General features: G+C 37.5%; 1 protein-coding gene across 1 annotated transcript in view; it reads left to right on the forward strand.

The window, feature by feature from the left end:
• The window catches only part of MSH3 (mutS homolog 3), a 228,702-nt gene that overhangs the window by 9,031 nt on the left and 194,112 nt on the right, over positions 1–25,559 (forward strand). Inside the window, exons 3-8 of the mRNA XM_064376090.1 lie at positions 1,656–1,876; positions 6,618–6,830; positions 8,745–8,861; positions 9,242–9,359; positions 11,450–11,595; positions 15,354–15,520. Coding sequence (XP_064232160.1) covers positions 1,656–1,876; positions 6,618–6,830; positions 8,745–8,861; positions 9,242–9,359; positions 11,450–11,595; positions 15,354–15,520 — 982 coding nt within the window. The remainder of the gene's footprint in view (positions 1–1,655; positions 1,877–6,617; positions 6,831–8,744; positions 8,862–9,241; positions 9,360–11,449; positions 11,596–15,353; positions 15,521–25,559) is intronic.

Below are 25,559 nucleotides of genomic sequence, written 5' to 3' on the forward strand. Positions count from 1 at the left end.
ATTTTTGGAGCAATGATATATACTCTCAATGCTTTTTCCCCTGGCCTCTCTACTCTGTTTTAATTGAGTATGACAAGAATGACCCAATTCATATGATCAACTTTCACAATATTTTTTTTTCCTGACAAATACAACTCCAAGATCTTTACCCCACCTCCATTCCAGGCAAAGGTTTTTTTTTTTGTTGTTATGACTGTAGGAGGGAAGTCTTTATGTAAGATACACACTTATAGTATACATTTGAAGAGTGATAAAAATACACATTTCGAAAAAGAGAATAATAGTAAACAAGGTGAATATGCATTTGAGAAAAGAGTCAAATTTACATTTTTGTAGCTAGAAAATTTACAGGAGACATAATGAAAGCCTGTGAAGAGGTTTAAATATAAATAGGGAAAAATTTGAGCTTTTAGAAATGAACAAAACACAACTCTTGCCCTCAGAGTGTTTTGCTTTAGTAGGGAAGGTGAGAGGTGATAAATGTGGGCAGTCCCAGTTCCTTTGTATTCAGTAGCACCAACCTAATAGTATTGCTCTAAATGGTGAAGTAATGTGTTATAGTACATGGTAGGGATCCAGAAAATGATAGTTTCCCTTCTTTTATGGATTGCTTGCTTACGAAAAACTGCCAATTGGCAGACTGTAATGAGTGCCACAGGGAGATGTGATCTTGTTAAAGGAACACAGAGAAAGAAAAGATGATTTTAAGCTGGGAAAATTAGCAGGTTTTATGGAAAAGGTAGATTTGAGATGAGTCTTGAAGAATGAATACAATTTTCATATGCAGAAAGCACATCATGGGCAAAGTGATGATGCATCTGAGTATGGTGATTTGGTTTTCTTGGTGAACCCCTGATGTGGATGTCAAGTCTTTCTCCTTAAGCTAGTTAGATTTTCCAGTCAATAGCCTTCCCAGCTTCTGCCTGGAGAGAAGTGCTCTGGCTGTCTGGGTTCTGGAGAGGCCGTGCTGTGGATCTCAGCATACAACGTGCCTATGTTTCTATCATCCTTCTGGGTTATTTACAGTACTCCATCAACTGGACTTGTTTTGCCTTTCCAGGGAAGAAATCTCCAGTTGGCAGCTGAGGCGGACAGTTATCTTTGAGCTTGGAGTGTGGCAGGGGTTTAGGGAACAAATTGCTTTGAACCAATCCTCTTTATTTTAGAACCTCCCTTTATTCCTTTTCCAGAGTGACTGGTACCCTAATTCCTGACTCTTTTCAGCATTTTGTGTTGTAAGTAGAGTTGGTTCTTGGTTTTCCTAATTACTGACTTAGGATTTAGCTTTCAGGTGTGCTCAATTGGTTATTGTTCATTTGTTTTCCTTTCTAGCTTTAGACGTCTCATTTGCAATTGTTACCTCTCCTCTTTTTCTCTGTCCTTATGGGCAGAGAATAAAAAAGGAAAAAGAAAGAAAAAGAAAAAAGCTTTACTAATGAGGTTTCAGGAATGACTGAAATTAGATCTGTGTTTTATATGCCATCTTTACCTGAAACACAGTGTTCCTTTCTTTTTTTTTTTTTTTTAATCACATTATAGTTAGGTTTGTTGCTTTAGTGGGAATCAACCTCTTTAAAAAACTCCATGCTGGTTATGAATTGACATAATGAGACCAAAAAACTTTTGTTCTATTTTCTTCTTATTTGCTACCTAAGAGCCGAAGAAGTGTCTGAGGACAAGGAATGTTTTAAAGTCTCTGGAAAAATTGAAAGAATTCTGCTGCGATTCTGCCCCTCCTCAAAATAGAGTCCAGACAGAATCTCTGCAGGAGAGATTTGCAGTTCTGCCCAAATGTACTGATTTTGATGATATCAGTCTTCTACGTGCAAAGAATGCGGTTTCTTCTAAAGATTCGAAATGTCAAATTAATACAAAGGTATGTAACTGCTATAGATGAGTATCCTGTTACCTAGAATAGTGGGCTCTGAGATACTGTCAGGTTCTCTGGTAAATTTGAGATGGGTCTTGAAGAATGAATACAATTTTGACATGCAGAAAGCAAATCATGGTCATTCATGGCAGTGGTTCCTAAAGTTGGATGATGTTCTGAATCAGCTGAGGGAGCTTTTGTGTTTTAGTTTAGTTTTTTGCATCCCTGGAGAGTCTGATTTACTGTGTTTTGGGAGGGATTAATTGGTTTGTCTGAGAAGAAAGCAAAAGTCTTCCAGATAATTCTGAGGTACTGCCTGGATCAGGAGCCCTTGACTTGGAGGGATTCTTTACTGATGATTAATACAAGCACAGTTTCTTACAGTCCTTCTTAGAGTTTCCATGATAACCCTGGAAAATCATGATGGGCAACTTAGATGTTTTGAGGTTTTAGTTGAAAGCTTGAAAGATAGAAAGTAAATTCAAATGTAAGAACCTTTTCTCAGAATCTAATTTAATTGGTTTTCACTGAGAAATGGGCATGGATATTTTTTAAAAGCTTGCATTTATTTTATATTTTATTTTTGTAGATGGGGTCTCACTCTATTGCCCAGGCTAGAGTGCAGTGGTGTGATTACAGTTCACTGTAGTCTCAAGCTCCTGGGCTCAAGCAGTCCTCCCACCTTAACCTCCAGAGGAGGTAGGACTAAAGGAAAAATGACCATTTTAATTTGTAGTCATGGTTGACAACCATGGAATTAGAGAAATGGTTCTATATATGTATATATGTGTGTGTATTTACATATATTTGAGTAATTGAAATTCTAATGAAAGCTGTTGGCCTTTTTCCTCAGAAAAATTCTCAAGCCAACAAAATTTTTCTTATAATTTTCAAGAGTTCACACCTTTCCCACAAAGTCCAGATCCATGAACTCCTCCCTCAGACAGGCTAATACTGGTTGACTTATCTTAGATCATCAGGAAAAAAAGGTGTTTTTGTTTTTAGTCTCCTTTAATACTTAGAAGCAGTTCACCTGAGTATAATGGTTATTAAGCATAAAAGTCATAAAGTTTATCCATTAAAGCTCACTTTATTGTTGGGAGCATTTACACCAGGGTCTTAGAAGAGTGTATCCATTACTGCTTTATACATAGAATGACCAATTTGGCATTTCCACATCACAGGAAATTAGAAGTTACCAGATAGAGGGGGCACCTAGAAGCAATGCTATTATTACAAGTGATAAGTCATTTGATGGCATGGAAAGACATGGATGAATGGCAAAGAGCCACTGAATGAACATAAATGCCCCATGGTCCAGGACCATTAGGGTGGGGCCAGCAACACTGTAACTCTCAACAGGTTTTGAAATACATTCTGATCACTCTGAATTGTCCAAACAAGGTTAAATTGAGTTCAGCATATTGTCTCTGGGAATATGAAATAGAATGTAATGTATCTGATAAGTATTTCCACCCAAAGCATTTTTTTTAAAGTTGCTTATTTTGTCACCCAGGTGTTAATCTGTACAACAAACCTCATGACACAAGTTTACCTGTGTAAGAAACCTGCACATATACCTTTGAACTTAAAATGAAAGTTAAAAAAAGGTTATTTAATATTAAAAAATTTAGATTGATTTAATTGTTAGCATCCTGTAAGGATAAAACTTTTTTTTGGAAGCTTATCTCTTTCCTAAATGAATGAAGTATAAAGTAAGAATAAGCTTTTAAAATATAAGAAATGTATTTTCTGGCTGGGCATGGTGGCTCACGCCTGTAATCTCAGCACTTGGGAGGCTGAAGCAGGCAGATCATGAGGTCGGGAGTTCAAGACCAGCCTGGTCAACATAGTGAAACCCTGTTTCTACTAAAAATACAAAAATTAGCTGAGTGTGGTGGCATGTCCCTGTAGTCCCAGCTACTCAGGAGTCTGAGGCAGGAGAATCACTGGAACCCGGGAGGCAGAGGTTACAATGAGCTGAGATTGCGCCACTGCACTCCAACCTGGGGGACAAAAAAAAAAAAAAATTACAGTAACAAAATAGTAAACTCATCAACATTAAAAGCAAATGCATTCTCAGGTCTAGGGTAATTGTTATGCGATGCTTGGGGTGTCACTTCGCCACCTGTAAACCTCTGTGACTAGTGGGGCCTTTGCCTGAGTTTTTACTTGGGCCAAGTGGGCTTGTTCTGCCCATTCGGCCTGGCAGGCTGTGCTCGTCTTGGGCTTTTAGCTTGAATCTCATGGCTGCCAAGGGTGAGCCAGGAGCAGAGTGGTGAGGGGTGTGTGAGCGAGTGAGCACGGGGTCTGGCCACTGTGCACAGCCAGGCATGCCAGCTTTAGTAGGGCAGGCAGCTCCAGGTGCCAGGATGGATAAGGGCTGAACCAAGGCATACCGCAAGTAGCTTCCACGGCTGGCATCAGGGAACGTAGTGGCACCTAGAAGCTTGGAGATGCCAGGAACTACACAGCCCCAGAGAGAGTGTCATAGACCTGGCTCAGGGATCGCCTAGGTCTAGGCTCCCGAAGGGCCACAGCTCTTTTCTCCTTCTTCTTGCTGCAATGTGGCAAGCAAGGGATGTGTTTCAAGCCTGTTTTTGTTACAGCTTTTTTAGCCCTGCCAGTCGGTAGATCCCAAGTTCTTGTCCTGTGTCCAGGAAGAATGAAGTATGTGAACAAGTGGAGAGTGAGCAAGGCAAAGAGGAGGTTTCTTGAGTGACAGAACATCTCAGGGGAGACCTTCAGTGGGTAGCTCCTTTCTGCAGGCAGGGTGTCCTGACAAGTGTTCAGCCTTCCACAGAGAGGAGACCCTGGAGCAGGTAGCTTCTCTCTGCAGGAAGGTTGTCTGCTTGTCTCTTCAAGTTTGGCTGAGTCTTGGGGTTTGTATGGGTTTCAGAGGAGGAAGTGTGTGCTGCTTGGTTCATGCGCTGCCATGGGCAAGCCCATAAAAAGCACCTTAAGTTCTAATTCTGGTTCTTCAGACTGGCCCCCAGGCTTCAGGCTGTTCCTGGCTTGAAGGGGGGCTTCACCCCAACCTGCCCCTTTCTGCCCAGGACTCTATCTGCCTCCTGCTGTAATCCATGGCACCCAGGCTGTTTGTGATGAGGGGCACCTGCAGGACAGCTCTGAGCTGCCCTCAGCTGCCCTCAGCCCCCTCTTCAGCCTCCCTGCTGTACTCATCAGTGCCCAAAGTCCAGAGGGGGCCGAGGCAGCAGGGGGCTGACACGTTAGCACTGCCTTAAACATGTGCACACCTGGCCAGGTTGTAACAATCCTGGGCTTGGCCTCAACTTTGCTCTGAGAGCAGAGTGGGTTCTGGGAGCTGGGAGAGGCCAGGCAGTGGGAGCAGGTACTTCTGAACCTGCGGAGGGAAGGGAAGTTCCCTTCCTGGGTCCCTGAGAGTGCAGAGATGCCTGGGTCCACAGCCGCAGCTTGGGCAGCTGCAACTGTACCGAGAGGGTGGGGCTCCTGACTGCTGCTAGCCCTCAAGAGCCCAGAGATGTCCAGGTTTGCAGCTGTGGCTGGCCAGCTACAGCTGTGTCTAGGGAGTACAAGGTTCTCGCCCTGCCGTAGCAGAAGGGGTTGAGGCTTCCACCCATTCCTGGCTCCTGCTGGCTCTGTGGAACACGCAGCCCTGGCTGCGCCTCTCCTACTGCTCTAGATGTGCACCACCATCATAATGACCTGCATTTCTCTTGCCAACCTCTCCAAACCTTACTGTCTTCTTATTGCTGATCTTTGGAGGTTTGCTGGACTGCACTATTCAAATAAGTTGAGGTTTTTTTTGAAAAGTTAATATCTTTACTTGTGTCCTGGTGCAGCTGAATTGTTTTAAACATTTGGCAACTACAAAGTTTACATGTTTCTGGGTTTTCTTTTGAATTGGGGTTCCCGTTCGTAGGCCATTTTTCTTCTCTTTTACTCCTCCCTCTTCTTTTTGGTCACAAGACTTTTAGGCTATATTTTTGATTGTAAGGGGAGCTGGGTAAATTTTTAGAAGTTGGCAGTGACAGAGTGGCAATTAATTAGAAGTTGGATTTATCCTATAAATTTGTCTCATTTCCATTTTTCTAAATTAAGTCTAATAAGCAGGTAATTTTCCCTAAGCTGTGAATTGGAATTAATTATGGTTCATCACAAGAAGGTAAGAATAGTAGGAGTACTAATGTTGAAAATGTGGCCTTGTGCTGTATGTTTTTTTTTAACAGTTCTTTCTCATGTTTGTTTACCAAAAGAATCATGGTTCTTTCTTGGAATAAGAATTCATAGAATGTGCTGTCTTTTACAGTGTGCTTGGAAGTATAAAACGTTAAGTGCAGCTTGATCTGTTGGCATGCTTTGCTCAGAGTTGTTTTGCCCTACTCCTGAGAGAAAGCCAGATTTGCCCCCATTGGCTTTTTGTGCATTACACACCTGAGAATAAATAATAAAAAGAAAAGAAATGTTAATAAGAGTTAATGAAATCAAATTAAAAAAGACACGTATAAAACATTAAGCTAGTTAGACTTTCAAAATTTGCATAAAAATTATATGAGAGCTTAGTGGGCTCATAATTTTTTTAACCTTTTACTTTGAAAATATTTGTAACCTATGGATAATTTGCCTGAATGCTACAATGTGCTTCTATAAACTTTTAACCTAGATTCACCAAGTGTTAGCTTTTTGCCAGATTTGCATTTTCCGTCTCTGGGAACTTATTATTATGGTTAATATTTTAAAACTTTATAAATCTTTTGATTGCCAGGACACAACACTTTTTGATCTCAGTCATTTTGGATCATCAAATACAAGTGATGAAAATTTACAGAAAACTGATTCTAAACCAGCTAACAAACGGTCCAAAAGCATCTATACGCCGCTAGAATTACAATACATAGAAATGAAGCAGCAGCACAAAGATGCAGTTTTGTGTGTGGAATGTGGATATAAGTATAGATTCTTTGGGGAAGATGCAGAGGTGAGTCGTTTTTTTCAGGCACTATTTTGTTTTTCTTGTCTAGCCTTAGATATTTTTCAGTATTTTTGTTTCATTTTCCAACCTTATATAAAAGCTGATTTGACTAATCACCTTTAAAAAAATACTGTTATTTAAAGTAAAAACTAAAAGTGAGCACAAGAAACCTGGTGGGAACCAGACTTGGTGGGGGAAAAGTGAGGGGTCTCTATTGGAATGCTAGCGCTTATTCTCCATGATACTAGGCCAGTACTTTTTATCCATCCAAAGTTTATTGGATGAGTCAATTAGTGAATGAACCATAATCATGTAAATATGTTTTTTAATGAAGACTCAAGCAAGAAAAAACTTTTCAGATGTATAGAAGTTCCTCTGTTTACCCTTAATTTAGGAATTTTCATAACCAGGAATGAAGTTAGTTCTCAGTGGAAGAACACATGAACTTTGCCAGCTACCACCAGAAGTTGTTTGAAGTTTTACAGATCTCTTTGTGTATCAGTCATCTTGGTGTCTTAGTCTAAATTGGGATTGTGCCAGGTGTGGTGGCTCACACTTGTAATCCCAGCACTTTGGAAGGGTGACATGGATGGATCACTTGAGGTCAGGAGTTTGAGGCCAGCCTGGCCAACATGGTGAAACCCTGTCTCTACTAAAAATATAAAAAGTATTAGCCGGGCATGGTGGTGTATGCCTTCAGTCCCAGCTCCTCAGGAGGCTGAGGCAGGAGAATCGCTTGAACTGGGGAGCCGGAGTTTGCAGTAAGCCGAAATTCCGCCACTGCACTCCAGCCTGGGTGGCACAGCAAGGCTCCGTCTCAAAAAAAAAATTGGGATTGTAGTTAATGTTTAAATATTTGTTATAGGCCTTAGTCAAGAAGGTTGAAAGTGAAATTTGAGCATTTCATGGGCAAGCTTAGGGAAAGTACTGCTGATGACACCTTTGTTGGAAGTCATGAATGCATGTGATGATTCCATAGTTTGAGACCTGGTTGGATTGTACACCAGAGAGTGATGAAGTAGCATGTCTGTGCCCTGTGGATGGGAAGTAAAGAATTGGCCAACATTTTTCTTCAAGTTTCCTAAATCCTTTGTGGCAGGCAAGCGGTGTTCCCTAAGTCAGATGCATTATGCTGTGTTCTGTGACATTAAATTAGACTCTGAAATAGTGTCACCATGTTTTCTGAGGGCAGAAACAAATATGTAGTTTGGCATCTTCTAGGTGAAGGAGAGAAACTGTGTAGGTTAAATGGTAAATTCAGGCCTGAGCACCATAAAGGCTGATGTCTTCCTGCCCTTCTGTGAGGGACTAATACAGTTCAGAGATGGGGTGAGGTCAGGGAGTGAGAATGTTGGAATTCGAGTTCCATGACTCCAGTGGGCAATATCTAAGCCATGGTGCTTTCTAGAAGAAATCAGGGAATCAGATGGGGCTGCATGGTTCTATGTTTCTATCAGGCATTCATCATTAGCCAGTCTGGGCTTCTCTTTTTACTTTTTCAACAATTTCTCTGTCCAGATGGGTTAATCATTTCTGCATACTCTGTAGTGTCTTCTAAGTGTCAGTCATTTGCACATGCCATGTAGCAAATTCTTACTCTTTTACAGTCTCATGCCTGTATTGGGTAGTCTTTGTGTAGAGAAAGCTCTAAGGACATATAAGACCTGTCATATTTTTCTGAGTCTTTTATAGATACAGCTGTTGATATTGAAGTTAGGCCACTGGAACTGCCCAAAATACATTAAACCATAGGCTTCTATACAGGGAATGTTTTTTAAACTTTTTATTGACATACTACACATTTAGATAAGTGTACAAATCCTAAATCTATACCTTGATGAATTTTTAACAAAGTGAACAGACCCACATAGGGAATATTAAAATATAAATGTATTGATATTTTCTTTTTTCATTTTTTAGATTGCAGCCCGGGAGCTCAATATTTATTGCCATTTAGATCACAACTTTATGACAGCAAGTATACCTACTCACAGACTGTTTGTTCATGTGCGCCGCCTGGTGGCAAAAGGATATAAGGTCAGCTTTGGCTTTAACTTGTGGGAAAAGGAAATTGAGATTCTCTTCCACAGAGTGCAAATGTGTTTTGTAAGGTGGTAGGAAGGCAATTGGTTTCGAATTTTGCATTTTAGAGAACTGAAAGTGTTTCATAATTATTAGCATTATATATATATGAGTTTTTAACATATCGTTAGATATTTAGGGTAAATTTTTAAACTCTATGATAGTTTTTCTTAGTGATTTATCCACTCTCGTCAACTCCTTTAAGCCCTACATCTGAACATTGTGGACTGATTATTTTAAACATTTCAGAAATGACCTTTAAACATTTTGAAATGAATTTTTACAGGTGATTTTTTTTTATCATTTTATATCAATAGTTCTTATTTTTGTTGAAGGTGGGCGTTGTGAAGCAAACTGAAACTGCAGCATTAAAGGCCATTGGAGACAACAGAAGTTCACTCTTTTCTCGGAAATTGACTGCCCTTTATACAAAATCTACACTCATTGGGGAAGATATCCTTTTTGAACGGGAATTTTCCTCTTAAATGGTACAAGGGCTTTATCTGAAGATGGCAGGTTGTTTTTTTTTTCCCTTTGGTTGTTCTTTGGGAACTTTTTAAATGAGCTGAGAGGCATTATGGGAAACCCTTGATTGGGTGTGCTCCTCAAGAGGGAAGGATTGTTAGTGGCTAGAAACAAGCATCATTTCAAATGTCATAGTAAAAGGAAAGTTCATCATACTTGAAGAGCAAGAAAACAAGGAACGCTAGTAAAAGATGATGTCAGGTTAGTAACTGGTTTGAAATTATATCTTCCTTAGCTTATTTGTGGGTAGTAGTTAGGTGCTTAGGGCCTACAAGCTCTTCAGGGTCTTTCCAAAGTGAGACCTAAGAAATAACTATTGAAGCCAGGCATAGTGGCTCATGTCTGTAATCCCAGCCCTTTGGGAGGCTGAGATGGGAAGATTGCTCGAGCCCAGGAGTTTGAGACCAGCCAGGGCAACATGGCAAAATCCCATCTCTACCAAAAACATTAAAAATTAGCTAGGCATGTTGGGACTTGCCTGTGGTCCCAGCTACTTGGGGGGCTGAGGTGGGACAATCTTGTCAGCCTAGGAAGTCAAGGCTGAAGTGGGCTATGATCAGGCCACTGCATTCCAGCCGGGGTGACAGGAGTGAGACTCTCAAAAAAAAAAAAAAATTCAAAATGTGAGAAGAAAACTGCTGAAGTCAGAATTAAGACAGAGTTAAACCTTATAAAATATATTGGTAGGCCATCTTCATCAATTGTTAACTTCACAAAAATTTTAATACTTTTGAAAATGGATTGTTTCTCATTTAGAAGACTTTTTAGTGTGCTTAATGATTGCCCCTAAATTTATGGTCATTCATAAATTCATTGTGTTATTTGAAGCCAAATAATTTCAAAAGGAAAATCATAGAAATCTGTCAGTTTCAAAAGCCAAAATATTTAAAATTAGATCAGGGTGCATTTAAAAAATTTACTATGGGGTGCAGTGAGTTCTCTGATAATAAAAGAATGGAGGTATAAGAAGGCCTTAAATGATACTCTGTGAACTTATTATTTCTGTTATGGTTGATTACAGATCTACTTATTTAACGACCTGCTTAGCTTCTACCTAAATTCTAAGGACTGTTTTGTTCCATGAATACCATCAATAAGGAACAGCTGTCACTCAAAATGGACTCAAAACTATTTACAGCTCTGTGTTGTTCTAAGCTGATTAGGCTATAAGAACGTGGTATTTTTGTTTTTTCTTTTGCCTAAGCTTGAGTCTCTTATTTGAAGCCCATTCCTAGTACAGTCCCCCTCCCTGCTTTTCCTTTGCTGCTTTTATGGCTCCTATGTCCTGATGTCCAAAGATGTGCCCAAACTTTGCCCCAAATCAGTTTTCATCCCTGAGATTTAGTTAATGACTCATTTTATACATGTACATGTATGTTTCTGTTTTCTTTCTCATGTCTTTAAAACATTTTCTTGCTATTTCTGGGAGCTTTAGGCACATTAAAAGAGGAAAATAATTTACACTATTTTAGTGTATTTACACTTTGAATTGTGGAATTAAGCATTATGGGATTGTTAAGTATTCAAGTCTCAGCATCATCCAAGTGAAGAAGTGGGTTGATATTTGGGCCTCCATAGAGTCTGATGTATTCTCCTAAGCCCTTTAGAAGTGAGAAGATACTGGTTATCTGTCTTCATGATCTTTATATTTTAGGAAAGATAAGGCATGCAACTGTAATCCAAATAAATCAGAAGAATGAATGCTGGACAGAAGATTTTTGCAAAGAGTGAAAGTACTGCGTAAAATTAATCATCACTTTATTATTTATTTATTTATTTATTTTTATTTTGTAGAGATAGGATCTTGTTATGTTGCCCAGGGTGGTCTCAAACTCCTGGCCTTAAGTGATCCTACCACCTTGGCCTTCTAAAGTACTGGAATTATAGGTGTGAGCCACTGTGCCTGGCTGTGAACCATTATTTTAAAGGAGAAAATAGTTAATATTATTGAAAATTTAGCATATTAGCATTTAGAACTTAGCATATAAAAATAATTATTTTTCTTTAATTATTATTAAATGTGAATCCCCTAATCAAGCTGGATGATGCTATAAATGTTGACGAGATAATGACCGATGCTTCTACCAGCTATCTTCTGTGCATCTCTGAAAATAACGAAAATGTTAGGGACAAAAAAAAGGGGAACGTTTTTATTGGCATTGTGGTAAGTACTTTGCAGGTGAGGAACAAATGTTAGATGTTCATGGTATCTCTAAATATGAGCCATCATGTGTGATTTATAATGAGGACATCTGATGAAGTGTGCCTTCAGGTAACTGTACTAGAAAAACATTTTTCTCACAATATTATTTGTTAAATCACTAGTTACAATTTTTTCATAGCTACTTGGTACTTGTATTAGTCCGTTCTCACATTGCTATAAAGAACCACCTGAGACTGGGTAATTTATAAAGAAAAGAGGGTTAATTGGCTCATGGTTCCATAGGCTGTACAGGAAGCATGGCTGGGGAGGCCTCAGGAAACTTATAATCATGGTGGAAGGCAAAGGGGAAGTAAGGACATCTTCATAAGACAGCAGGAGAGAGAGTGAAGGGGGACGTGCTACACACTTTTAAACAACCAGATCTTGTGAGAACGAACTATCATGAGAACAACAGGGGAGAAATCTGGCCCCATGATCTAATCCCCTCCCACCAGGTCTCTCCCTCAGCACTGGGGGTTACAATTCAGCATTAGATTTGGGTGGGGACACAGCTAAACCATATCAATACTCTATGCTATGGAGAGGTCCAGATGGTTTTGGTCCATGTGCCCTGGGATTTTAAGGTTGAAGATAGACACAATGACAGACATGCATGTGAACAATGTACAGACAGCAGAATAAAACATGAAGCCACCACAAACATGGATGGGAAAGTGTTTTTTAAATTTCCTCTAGGGGTTTGAAATTAAACATGAATGACTGGTATTATATCTAGATTTGAAGGAAGGGGTAGTTAAAGAGAAGTGATAATTGGCAGATATTAAATACGACACTAAGTTAATATTAGGAATATTTACAATCAGTTTTCTAGATAAATGTAATTTGTGAATCATAGTTTTATTTATTTATTTATTCGAGATGAAGTTTCACTCTTGTCACCCAGGCTGGAGTGCAGTGGCTCTATCTCAACTCACTGCAACCTCTGCCTCCCAGGTTCAAGTGATTCTCCTGCCTCAACCTCCTGAGTAGCTGGGACTATAGGTGTCCGCCACCACACCAGCTAATTTTTGTATTTTTATTGGAGATGGGGTTTCACCATGTTGGCCAGGCTGATGTTGAACTCCTGACCTCAGGTGATCCGCCCATCTTGGCCTCCTAAAGTATTGGGATTATGGGCATGAGCCACTGTGCCCAGCCAAGTCATTGTTATATTGATCTTCTGGCAGTTTATGAATAAATTTTCCCATTTACAGACTTACTGGGACTCTGCTAAAAGTCTTAGATTTTTTTAAGGCCCTTCAGAACACTCAGACACCCCTTTTCTGTTGTAAGTTAAGCACAAATAGAACTCTGTCCAAGTAAAAACTAATTCTCTTTGCTTTTTTCTAATGTTTACAGTCAGTGGCAGTATCAACAAAAGTTCTTACAACCCGAATGTCTCCAATGTGCTTTTTAATACCTTATTCTGACTGCGTAACTCTGTGTTAACTTGACATTTGCTTAACCAATAAGCCCTTCTTTCAGAGAGTTAGCATTCTTGTTGATGTTAGACAGCTCTAAATGATATTTTTATCCTTGAGAAGCACTTTTTATCTAGCCACAGGCAGTTGGATCTATCTACAAATAGTAAAGTTATTTACTTTTAAGCTTTAATATATGTAATGTGCTATTTTATATTTACCTAAAACTCAGTCTAAAGAACAGAATTGATAGTATATAATTCCTACTTAGTGGATTTAGAAATACCATCTGGCCTACCGCCAGATTTTAACCATGTGTGCAGACTGGGACTCAGAAAAATGAAAATGGCTGATTGCCCTTCAAGCATTTTCTTGGAGGCTGTCCTACACTTCAGCAACCACTTTTAGCCTGACGACATCCTGAGTTCTGGGTCCAGCTGCACCTCTCCTGAGCTCCAGGCTCCTGCATCCACGTTTTTATTGAACAAAGACACTTAGAATTTACTGTGGCTCCTCAAACTCAGTGTGGCTGAAATTGATCTTATCTTCCTTTACCCTCAGCACTATTTTCCCTGCCATGATGGGTGTCACCCATTCCCTGGTCACTATCTGGGAGTCACCTTTTGAGTATTGGTAGTTAGTCTGAAAGTAAGGGCTTTGCTGTTGTAGTACCACTGCAGTCAGGCTCTCTGCCTTCAGTCTGGGCAGCGCAGTTTTATACACACTGTTTTTAAGTTTCTCAGTGTGTCACATATCACACAGGGTGATAGATGTTGCATATATTATAGTGTAGACCATTTTTCTGATTAAATAAAGAAAAAAGGAATTTGACTGACTGAAAAATTTGTTACTTTAACATCTGTACCTGGTTTTTGTAAATGCTTGGTTTGTGGATTGGTATATAAATTTATGTGTGTATCCTTATGTACTGAATAGTCCATCTGTCTAGGCTCTAGAGAAAACCTTTGGGCTAGAATTAAGGAAGTTACTTAATTACAGTTAGAGGAACCATAACACTGCCTATAACCCATAAGATCCCCGGGTGTCCCTTCCCTCCAGAGGTGACTTGTAATCCAGACTTTTAAGATAGAGGTTTCGGTTTCTGCCGTACCACCTTAAACTTTACATACAAGTGTAAATATAGTGTGTGTATTCTTTTGGGATTTGCTCCTTTTGTTTATCACTTTGATTGTGAGATTTATTTGCATATGTCGCGGTAGTTCTCTCATCGTCTTGTCCTTTTTCATTTTATGTTCTACAGTTTATTCATTCCTCTGTTGATGGACATGTGGGTTCTTTATGGTTTACGGGTGTGCAGAGAATGCTGCTGTAAATATTGTTGTATGTCTTGTATACAAATGCCTGAGTTTCTCAAGAGTATATCCCTTGGGGAGGAATTACTGAGTTATAGGATATGGATGCTTCAACTTTGCTAGATAATGCCTTGCTGTTGTCAGATGTGGCTTTCCATCAATAGTACATGAACATAGGGATTGGTGATTTTTCCTCTTTTTGGCTAATGCAGTCTGTAATTAGCCCCCATGCTTTTCATAAGCATCTGTAGTGGTTAACAGTGTGGACTGGGGAGTAGTCAGATTTCTTGGGTTTGAATCTTGACTACTCTATTCCTTGGCTAGGTAACTTCCCATCACTTCTCCAAACCATGATCTTTTCCAGTTTATCTTTGTTATTATTGGCTTGGGATGTTAGGGAGTAGCTTAAAGTTGGCATGGCCATTCCACTGGATAGACTGTCTACTTGGGGTTCATTCAGAGTTTGGTAAAGTGTACTTTTTATGTGTTACTTTGGTATATGAAGTAGTAATTTACTACTGTTCTGGTAATCTGGTTACTAGGACCATATCACTTGTAACTTTGAGTGATAACTACTATTTGTACAGTGCTTTAGAGTCACAAATAATTCCTGTTTATTTTATGATTTGATCCCTATAATAACTTTATGAGAGAAGTAGGCTGGTTTGGTTCCATTTACAGAGGAAGAAACTGAGGCCAGACAGTATATGGTAACTTGCCATTGTCACCCTGCTAGGTATATTAGCTCCAGGGCTTATACTCAGGGTGGCTCTTGGAAATAATTTATAGCATGGTTTAGATACCTGTGAGTCTGACTCTTTGTGTAGGAATCTTGAAAAGCAGACAGGTTTCTAACACTTTAGAAATAGAGTACATATATACTCCTGAGTGTATCATCTTTACTTTTTTCATGTTTATGCTGTGTAATAGCTATAACTGGGAAAATGCATTTTTTCTTTAATATTATATTTGTATTTGTTTTTAGGGAGTGCAGCCTGCCACAGGCGAGGTTGTGTTTGATAGTTTCCAGGACTCTGCTTCTCGTTCAGAGCTAGAAACCCGGATGTCAAGCCTGCAGCCGGTAGAGCTGCTGCTTCCATCGGCCTTGTCTGAGCAAACAGAGATACTCATCCACAGAGCCACATCTGTTAGGTAAGTTGGCACATCACTGGAAAATAATACCAATTCTAAAACTTAGGTTTAGTTCCAAAAGCAATACTAACTAAAATTGCTGAAAATAGGTTTTACTTATAAAAATTATATTTCCACTGTGGTAGTGGAAATTAAGAAAAAAAGTAAAACAACAAAACTGGGCATGGTGGCACATACCTGTAATCCCAGCCACTCGGGAGGCTGAGGAGGAAGGATTGCTTGAGCCCAGGAATTTGAGACCAGCCTGGGCAACTAACATGAGACCCCATATCTAAAAAACAAACAAATAAAAGAAACACCACTACTCATACTATCACCTTAATGTAGGACTTTAGAAGGCAGTCTTTTTAAAGAGGTTTCTGATATTATTTAGTGATATTATTTGGTAATTACAGGGCTTATGATATTTGATGATATTATTGGTAATCTTCAGTTTCTGGAGATAATTTAGAGTTCACTTGTTACAAAGTTTATGTAACTTTGGAAATTCTTTGTGCTGCAAGTTTCAATTCATGGCTGTGTCCAGTGGTTTTATTTACTAGATCTAAGATTAGACCACTTATTTATGAAGCAGTGTGCTAGGCACTATGCATACAGAGGAAGAAGATGTGGTTATGATGTGTGTCTGGCAGAGTTTACAACCCCACAGGAGAGGCATATGTGTGCATACCTAACTGGACTTCAAGGCATGATATATTAAGTGCTAAACAAGAAGGTTCCTTGTTGGAAAGATTCTGTACTGCCACCTGGAGGAGTGTGATGGGAAAGAGACCAGAAGGGTGTGCTGTGGCTTCAGCGAAATAGACTATATACTGGGGAATTTGGACTTTGGACTAGGCAGAGAAGCCCTTGAGGATTTTCATTTAGTAAGTGGACAAATCATTTAGAAAATCAAGGCCATGCACGGTTGCTCACACCTATAATCCTAGCACTTTGAGAGACCGAGGCGAATGGATCACCTGAGGTCAGGAGTTCAAGACCAGCCTGACATGGCAAAATGCAGTTCCAAAAAAAATACAAAAATTAACTGGGCTTGGTGGCAGACACCTCTAATCCCAGCTACTTCAGAGGCTGAGCAGGATAATTGCTTGAACCCAGGAGGCAGATAATTGCTTGAACCCAGGCAATGAGCCGAGATTGTACCACTTGACTCCAGCCTGGGCAAAAGAGCAAGACTCTGTCTCAAAAAAAAAAAAAGAAAAGAAAAGGAAACTGATTAAGTGAAGTTCCATATGTTTCTTTGTCTTTAGTGTTGTGTTCATTTTCATTTTCATTTGATTTCTTTCAAAGTAGCTTTCATAATTTGTTTTGCTAATTATAAAACTAATATATGTTTATTTAGAAGAAATTAGAAGTTACAAAAAAAAGTTAAAAGTCATAAGTCGAATTGTATAACCCAGCGAAATGACTGTTAAACATTTTGGCATATTATTTCCATGTGTGTATGTCACTTTTTTTTCCATTTACGAACTTATATTTGTGCTGCAAAATCATTTTTGTATCTTTGTTTTTTACTTTAAAGTTCCCCATTTTTAAGAACTTTATTGCAGAAAATTTTAGACATACACAGAATAATACAGAATAGTGTTGTGAACTCCTGTGATTCTGTCAACCAGCTTCAGCATTTCTCAGAACCAATCTAATTTTTCTACGCTCCCTCCTTTTCTTTCTCCCTAGAGTATTGGCTTTGAAGCCAATTCTAGTGAGCACCATTTTTTCCTCTAATATTTAAGTAGGTACTCTTAAAAATAAAATAAGTGCACAACATTGTCATATAAGTGTATTGTAATTTATCTATTCTATTTATATTATATTTTTATCAGTATTTCAAATATTGTTATGATGAATATCCATATATAGAAATATTTGTATGCATTTCTGATTATTTCCTTAAGATAAATTCCTGAAAATGGAATTAACTGGATCAGAGGGTATGAATGTTTATAAACCTCTTGATTGCTTGCTAAAAATGGTAATATCAATTTATGCTTCTACCAGTATAGTCTAGAAGGGTTCTCTGAACCTTTGCCCACATTAGGGTGATCATTTAATCTCTCACAATCACATAGATGAAAAATTTTGCATCAAATCTCTTTATTTGGATTTTAATCCTTTTCTGACTGTGTTCAAAGTTAAATAATTGAAAGGCAAACTGTAAACTTATAAGGAGTCCCGCTTTTACAGAACTAAAAAAATTAATAAAATCTTGAAAAAAATTTTAAAGTTAGGTTTCTGTATTGTATTTTCAGTATTTCCTGTCTTTGATTTAGTTTAGTTTTCTTCCTATTGTATTAATTTGGTATGTGTTTTATTAATTTAGATTGAGTCTAAAGTCAATCAATTTTATCAACACATTCATTTTTCTGTTTTCCACTTAATTTTATAAAATAACAGAGGCAAAATTCAATAAAATATCAAAGTATTTCATAATGACAGACATTGACAAAAGTGAATTTTTGTTTGGCAAGCAGCATTCATTGCCAGCTGATACTCCTAAATGTGTTTTCATCACGTGAGATAAAAGCTTGAATTTGGCATGTCAAAGATAATTTGGGTGTTTTATGTGGGTTTTTACCAAATTTAATGCCTGCTTTTGTCTTGTTTTAATTTGAATTTCTCTAGTTAGCATTGTGAAAAATTTTTCCCATGTTTACTGACCACGTGTAATTTTTTGTTCTTTGAACTTTTTTTGTTTTGTATCCTTTTCACTTTATTTGCATATTGGACTAAGCAAAGTCAAAAGTTAAATCTGCATTTCTGTGGAGTTCCTACAGCTAATTTATATCTGTGGACAGAATGGAGTAGATGAAATTCAAAAATTAGCAGGTCAAACAGTGTAGACTCTTGTGACTTAGGGTTTGGGTTGGAAAACTAGCTCTTCCCCTTAGTGACTTTGGGTAGATTATCTACTGTGTTGTCTTTCAGTGTCCTTTTCTTTATAATGGGGGTGTTAAGAGTGCTTACCTCATAGGGTTGTTGTAGGGATTAAATAAGTTAATATAGGTAAAGCACCTGAAATAGTACCTGCTGTAGAAGGCTTTCTATAAGTGGAAGTTACTCTTTTAATATTTTAATTAAAAAATTTTTTCTGTAGCTGGGAGTGGTGGCTCACGCCTGTAATCCCAGCACTTTGGGAGGCTGAGGCAGGTGGATCACGAGGTCTGGAGTTCGAGACCAGCCTGACCAACATGGTGAAACCCTGTCTCTACTAAAAATACAAAAATTAGCCAGGCATGGTTAAATTTTTTTTTGTAGGTACATAATAGATATATATATTTATGGGTTACCTGAGATATTTTCATACAGGCATGCAATGCATAATAGTCACATCAGGGTAAATGGGGTATCTACCTTCTCAAGCATTTATCCTTTGTGTTACAAATAATCCAATTATACTCTTTTAGTTATTTTTAAATGTACAATTAAATGATTTTAGACTGTAGTCACCCTGTTGCACTATCAAATACTAAGTCTTCTTTTTTTTTTTTTTTTGTACCCATTAACCATCCTCAGTTCCCTTCTCAGCCTCTGGTAACCATCTTTCTACTCACTATGTCCATGAGTTCAATTGTTTTAATTTTTAGCTCCCACAAGTAGGTGAGAACATGCAAAGTTTATCTTTCTGTGCCTGGCTTATTTCATGTAACGTAATGACCTCCATTTCCATTCATGTTGTTGCAAATGACAAGATCTCATTCCTTTTTATGGCAGAATGCTACTCCATTGTATATATGTATCACATTTTCTTTACCCATTTGTCTGCTGACAGTCACCTGGTTGCTCCCAAATCTTGGCTGTTGTGAATAGTGCTGCAGTAAACATGGGAGCACACATATCTCTTCCATATACTGATTTCCCTTCTTTTGAGTATATACCTAGCAGTGAGATTGCTTGAATCATATGGTAGTTTTATTTTTAGTGTTTTTGTCGTTTTTTTTCACACTGCTCTCCATAGTGGTTGTACTAATTTACATTCCCACCAACGTTTGAGGGTTCCCGTTTCTCTACATCCTCACTAGCATTTATTATTGCCTGTCTTTTGGTTAAAAGCCATTTTAACTGAAATGAGATGGTATCTCATTATAGTTTTGATTTTCATTTCTGTGATGATTGGCGGTGTTGAGAGCTTTTCATATACTAGGTTGCTATTTGTATGTCTTCTTTTGAGAAATGTCTATTCAATTTCTCTATTTTTAAATTGGATAGATTTTTTCTATAGTTATTTGAGCTCCTTATGGATTGTTATGAATACCTTGTCAGATGGACAGTTTACATATATTTTCTTCCATTCCATGGGTTGTCTCCTCATTTTGTTGATTGTTTCTTTTGCTGTGCACAAGCTTTTTAACTTGATGTGATCCCATTTGTCCATCTTTGCTTTAGTTGCCTTATTACTCAAGAAATCTTTGCCCAGTTCAGTGTTCTGGAGAGTATCCCCAATTTTTTCTTTTAGCCATTTCATAGTGTGATGTTTTAGATTTAAATCTTTAATCCATTTTTGATTTGATTTTTGTATATGGCAAGAGATAGGGGTGTAGTTTCATTGTTCTGCATGTGAATGTCCAGTTTTCTCAGCACCATTTATTGAAAGATTGTCCTTTCCTCAATGTATGTCCTTGGCACCATTGTCAAAAATGAGTGCACTGCAGATGTATGGATTTATCTTTGGGTTCTCTATTCTGTTCCACTAGTCCCATGTGTTTTGGTATGTGTTTTCATTATGTCTGTTTTTATGCCAGTACCATGCCTGTTGTTAGGTAATGTGATTCCTCCAATTTTTTTTTTTTTGCTTAGGATACATTTGGCTATTCTGGGTCTTTCATTGTTCATATACATTTTGGACTTATTTTTTCTATTTCTGTGAAAAATGTCACTGATATTTTTATAGGGATTGCATTGAATCCACAGATTGCTTTGGGTAATATGGATGTTTTAACAATATGTGTTCTTCCAATTCATGAATGTGGAGTATCTTTCTTTTTTTGTGTTCTCTTCAGTGTTTTACATCAGCATTTTATAGTTTTCATTGTAGAGATTTTTCACTTCTTTGGTTAACTCCTAGATATTTTATTTGTAGCTATTGTAAATAGGATTACTTTTTTGATTTCTTTTTCATATTGTTCACTGTTAGCATATAGAAATACCACTGGTTTTTTTGTATGTTGATTTTATGTCCTGCAACTCTACTGAATTTGTTGATCAATTCTGATAGTTTTTTGGTAGAGTTTTTAGGTTTTTCCAAATGTAAGATCATCTCATCTGCAAACAAGAATAATTAGACTTCTTCCTTTCCAATTTGGATGCCCTTTATTTCTTTGCCTTGTCTGATTGCTCTAGTTAGGACTGTTACGTTGAATAGCAGTGGTGACAGTAGGCATCATTATCATGTTCCAGATCTTAGAGGAAAGGCTTTTAATATTTGTCAATTCAGTATGATATAATACCTGTGGGTCTGTTGTATATGGCTTTTATTATGTTGAGCTATGTTCTTTCAATACCCAGTTGTTTGAACGTTTTTGTCATGAAGGATGTTGAATTTTATCAAATGCTTTTTCAAGCATCAGTTGAAATGGTGATGTGGTTTTTGTCCTTTGTTCTGTTAATATGGTGTGCCTCAGTGACTTATTTGCATATGTTGAACCATCCTTGCATCTCTGAGATAAATTCTACTTGGTCATGATAAATGGTCTTTTTAATGTGTTGTTGAATTAAGTTTGCTAGTACTTTGCTGAGGATTTTTGCATCAATATTCATCAGAGATATTGACCTGTAATTTTCTTTATTTGATATGAATTTGTCTCATTCTGGTTTCAGGGTAATAATGGCCTCACAGAATGAGTTTGGAAGTATTCTCTTCTTTTTTTTTTTTTTTCCGGCATAGTTTGAGGAAAATGGGTCTAGTTCTTCAAATATTTGGTAGAATTCAGCAGTGAAGTGAAAAAGCCCTTCCCTGGGCTTTTCTTTGTTGGGAGACTGTTTATGATGGCTTCAGTCTTGTTACTTATTACTGGTCTGTTCAGGTTTTGGATTTATTCGTGGTTCAATCTTGGTGGATTGTATGTATTTAGAAATTTATCCATTTCTTCTAGATTTTCAAATTTATTGGCATATGGTTGCTCATAGTAACCACTAATGATCCTTTGAATTCCTATAGTGTCAGTAGCAATGTCTTCTTTCTCATCTCTAATTTTATTTATTTGGGGTTTTTCTCTTTATTTCATAGTCTGGGTAAAGTCTTATCAATTTTATCTTTTCAAAAAACTAACTTTTGATTTGTTGATCTTTTGTATTATTTGTTTTGATCTCATTTTTTACTCTGATTTTTATTTTTATTTTATATTAATTTTGACTTGGTTTGTTCTTGCTTTTCTTGTTCTTCAAGGTTTATCATTAGGTTATTTATTTGAAATTTTTCCTGTCTTTTGATGTTGGCGCTTTTAGCTGTAAACTTCCCTCTTAGCACAGCCATCACTGTATCTCATAGGTTTTGGTATGTGTTTTCATTATCATTTGTTTCAAGAAATTTTAAAATTTCCTTGTTGATCTCTTAATCGACCCACTAGTCATTCAGGAGCATATTGTTGAATTTCCAGGTGTTTGTGTAGTTTCCAAAATTCTTCTTATTTTTGATTTCTAGTTTTATTTCACTGTGGTCAGAGAAGATTCTTGATATTATTTCAGTTTTTTTGGATGTTTTAAGACTTGTTTTGTGACCTAACATGATCTAATCTTGGCTATGATTGGATCACTCACGCTCTAATGATTAGATACTCTACATGCTGAGGAAAAGAGTGTGTATTCTGCAGCTATTGAATGAAGTGTTATCTAAATATCTATTAGGATCATTTGGTCTGTAGTGAAGATTAAGTCTGATATTTATTCATTGATTTTCTGCTGGAAAATCTGTCCAATGGTGAAAGTGGGGTGTTGATGTATCCAGCGGCTATTGTATTGGGGTCTATCTCTCTCTCTGTCTCTTTTTTTTTTTTGAGACAGAGTCTTGCTCTGTTACCCAGGCTGGAATGCAGTGGCGCAATCTTGGCTCACTGCAACCTCCACCTCCTGGGTTCAAGTGATTCTTCTGCATCAGCCTCTCGAGTAGCTGGGACTACAGTAGTGCGCCACCATGCCTGGCTAATTTTTTGTATTTTAGTAGAGACATAGGTTACGGGGTTTCACCATGTTGGCCAGGCTGGTCTTGAACTCCTGACCTCAACTGATCTGCCTGCCTTGGTCTCCCAAAGTGCTGGGATTACAGGTGTGAGCCACTGTGCCTGTCCTCATTTTGTTTCTTTTTTTTGAGACAGAGTCTTACTCTGTTGCCCAGGCTGGAATGCAGTGGCACAATCTTGGCTTGCTGCGACCTCTGCCTCCTGGATTCAAGTGATTCTCCTGCTTCAGCCTCCTAAGTAGCTGGGACAACAGGCAGGTGCCATCACACCTGACTGATTTTTGTATTTTTAGTAGAGATGGGATTTCACCATGTTAGCCAGGCTGGTCTCAAACTACTAACTTCAAGTGATCTGCCTGCCTCAGCCTCCCAAAGTGCTGGGATTACAGGCGTGAGCTACCATATCTGGTCAATCTCTTTTTAACTTGAGCATTTGCTTTTTGTATGTGTCTGTTTCAGTGTTAGGTGCATATATATTTACAATTATTGTATCCTCTTGCTGAACTGACCCCTTTGTCATTATATAATGACCTTCTTTGTTTCCATATTTACAACCAGTAGACGATACAGTATTAAATTTGCAAGTACAAAATTTGTTTTGTTTTTGATGGTATCTTCTTGTCTGTTTTAAACACTGATAAGTAGTTTCTTATGTCTCAGACTAAGTACTCCATTTTTTTCTTATGCTGTATACCTAAAGGTAAAAACAGCAGTTTTTGTTGGTTATTGGTTAATAACATTTTATTAATATTGAAGACATAATATGTTAAAATTGTATGAGGAAAGGCAAAAAGAATGGCTTGGAATTATAGAATATCTATCTTAAAATGTTAGGGTTTTTGGTATTCTTAACTTCTACCACAAGAGGTCTCCAAAGGATTTTGTATTCTGTGAATTACTATTTAATGGTTACTAAAATCGTCACATTTCTTTTTATATCTCAAAGTATGGACTTATTTACTTTGTATCACATTGGGACATAGAACAAATATTAGAGATGGTAGTAAGCTAAAATTACTCCTCCATAATAATATGCTATCAACTTTTCTTAGGTTATGTATTTTTATCTATGTAAAGTATGTTTGTAAGATTTCAGCCTGGGTCTTAGTGAATCAATCTTACTATCTTGTTACACTTTCTTTTGTTGTAAAAATGTAGAGAAAGAAACAAATGGAAAGCTATAGTTTTGAGCCCTTTATCAACTGCAGTTAAGGTTGCTTTAGCTTCGAAATGTTATGTTTATAGAAATGGTTGAGAGGAAAGCTTTAGAAAGCAATAAATAAATACTATTATTATTTACTAGTTCTGAAGGAAACTGACTTTTGAGGCAAATCAGGTAAACCTCACAAATGATACTCAGTTTTGTGTTCAGAGAAATTAGAGCTTTCTCAGCACTGGCATAGCCAAGGAAGGCTATATGGAGGAGGTGGGCTTGGCTGGTACATTTGCAGGATAGAAGACTTTGAGTTGGTAATGGGGAGGTAGGAAGGGTATGTTGTGTGTGTATGGAAATGATATGAGGTCTGAGACACACAGGCTGGAAATATTAGAGAAGTGTGAAGACAGAAGGGAGGTTTCTCTGATTAGAGAAAGCTTTCATGTTGAGAATTGAGAAAGAAAGGGTGAAGGCCTATGAAATCCAGCAAACTGGTATAGACTCCTATAGAAGGCAGCAAGGTTTCTGGGAAAAGGAATGACATGATAGAAAGGAAGAGGTGAATTTACTGCCTAGAGGGAACAGTTGCATTTTAAAAATAAATATTTCCCCAAAGGAAAAAACGGATACAGAGAAAAGAATTAGATCAAGGAGATTAGAGAATGTCGATAATTGGGAATAGGAGCAAGAATAGAAACAGAAAGGGAGGAATTAAAGAGCTAGGTGGGGAACTAGGACAAGGTGGGGATGTGTAGTTATAATTTATCTGTTGCACATGATATAACCAATGGTGTGAGTTAAATTTTTTACATTATTGACTCTTGTAATTTACTGAAACTGTATGACATTTGGAAAGATATTTAGTTAAAAACTAGCCTTAGCTCATTGATATCATTCAAAAAAGATATCAGTGGAAGAATGTACTGTGGTACCACAGTGACGTTAGCTTTCTGACCTTTGAAATAAATGTTTGAACACATAAGTGCTTCCTCACAGATAGATGTGTATGCTGTAGATTTAAAGAAAACATTGAAATCTTAATGTTGGGGAATAAGAGTAACCTCTCCTGTGTTTACTTTCAGTGTTAGAAATACATTATTTATTATATCTTTTTGGCCACAGAGAGCCTTACATCATCTGAGGTTTAACCAAAACTATTATTTAACATGATTCTTTATGCGGAGGCTTAATGCTACCTGAATGTCATTTATGGTGACATATATTTGAAATTACCATAGTAGGATTTTAATTTTGTGTTCATTTTTTATTAATGTCTATATTAGAAATTACTTATTACTTTGTGTTATTGTACTTTGACTTTCAAGTTTTTAACGGAAAATATTTAGCAGAGTTTTGCTTCCAAAATGAAATGATAACTGTGAGACTATCATTATTAGAGGAATTGTTATGCAAATTGGGTATCTGTGTTATGGCTGAAGTCCAACTTCTTTCTAATGTCAGTTGCATTTAACATTAGTTTAAAAGTTTTCAATTGTTTTTTTAAGGATGAGAGTAAAAGACACAACAACAGGTCTTATTCATTCATTTGGTTAAGAGGAAGTGTTTGACACATATGAAATGTTATTAAGTGGTCAGTACTTGATGATACCAATTTCGTGATTGCAATGTTCCAGTTCGTTCTATCAGAGTTTAATAAGCTCAGTTCTGTGGGCTCATATGAAGTCATTTCAATATAATTGTTAGATATTAAG

The sequence above is a fragment of the Aotus nancymaae genome, unplaced genomic scaffold (assembly GCF_030222135.1).
Source record: "Aotus nancymaae isolate 86718 unplaced genomic scaffold, 86718_ANA_hifiasm-v0.15.2.pri h1tg000014l, whole genome shotgun sequence".
Classification (NCBI taxonomy): Eukaryota; Metazoa; Chordata; class Mammalia; order Primates; family Aotidae; genus Aotus; species Aotus nancymaae.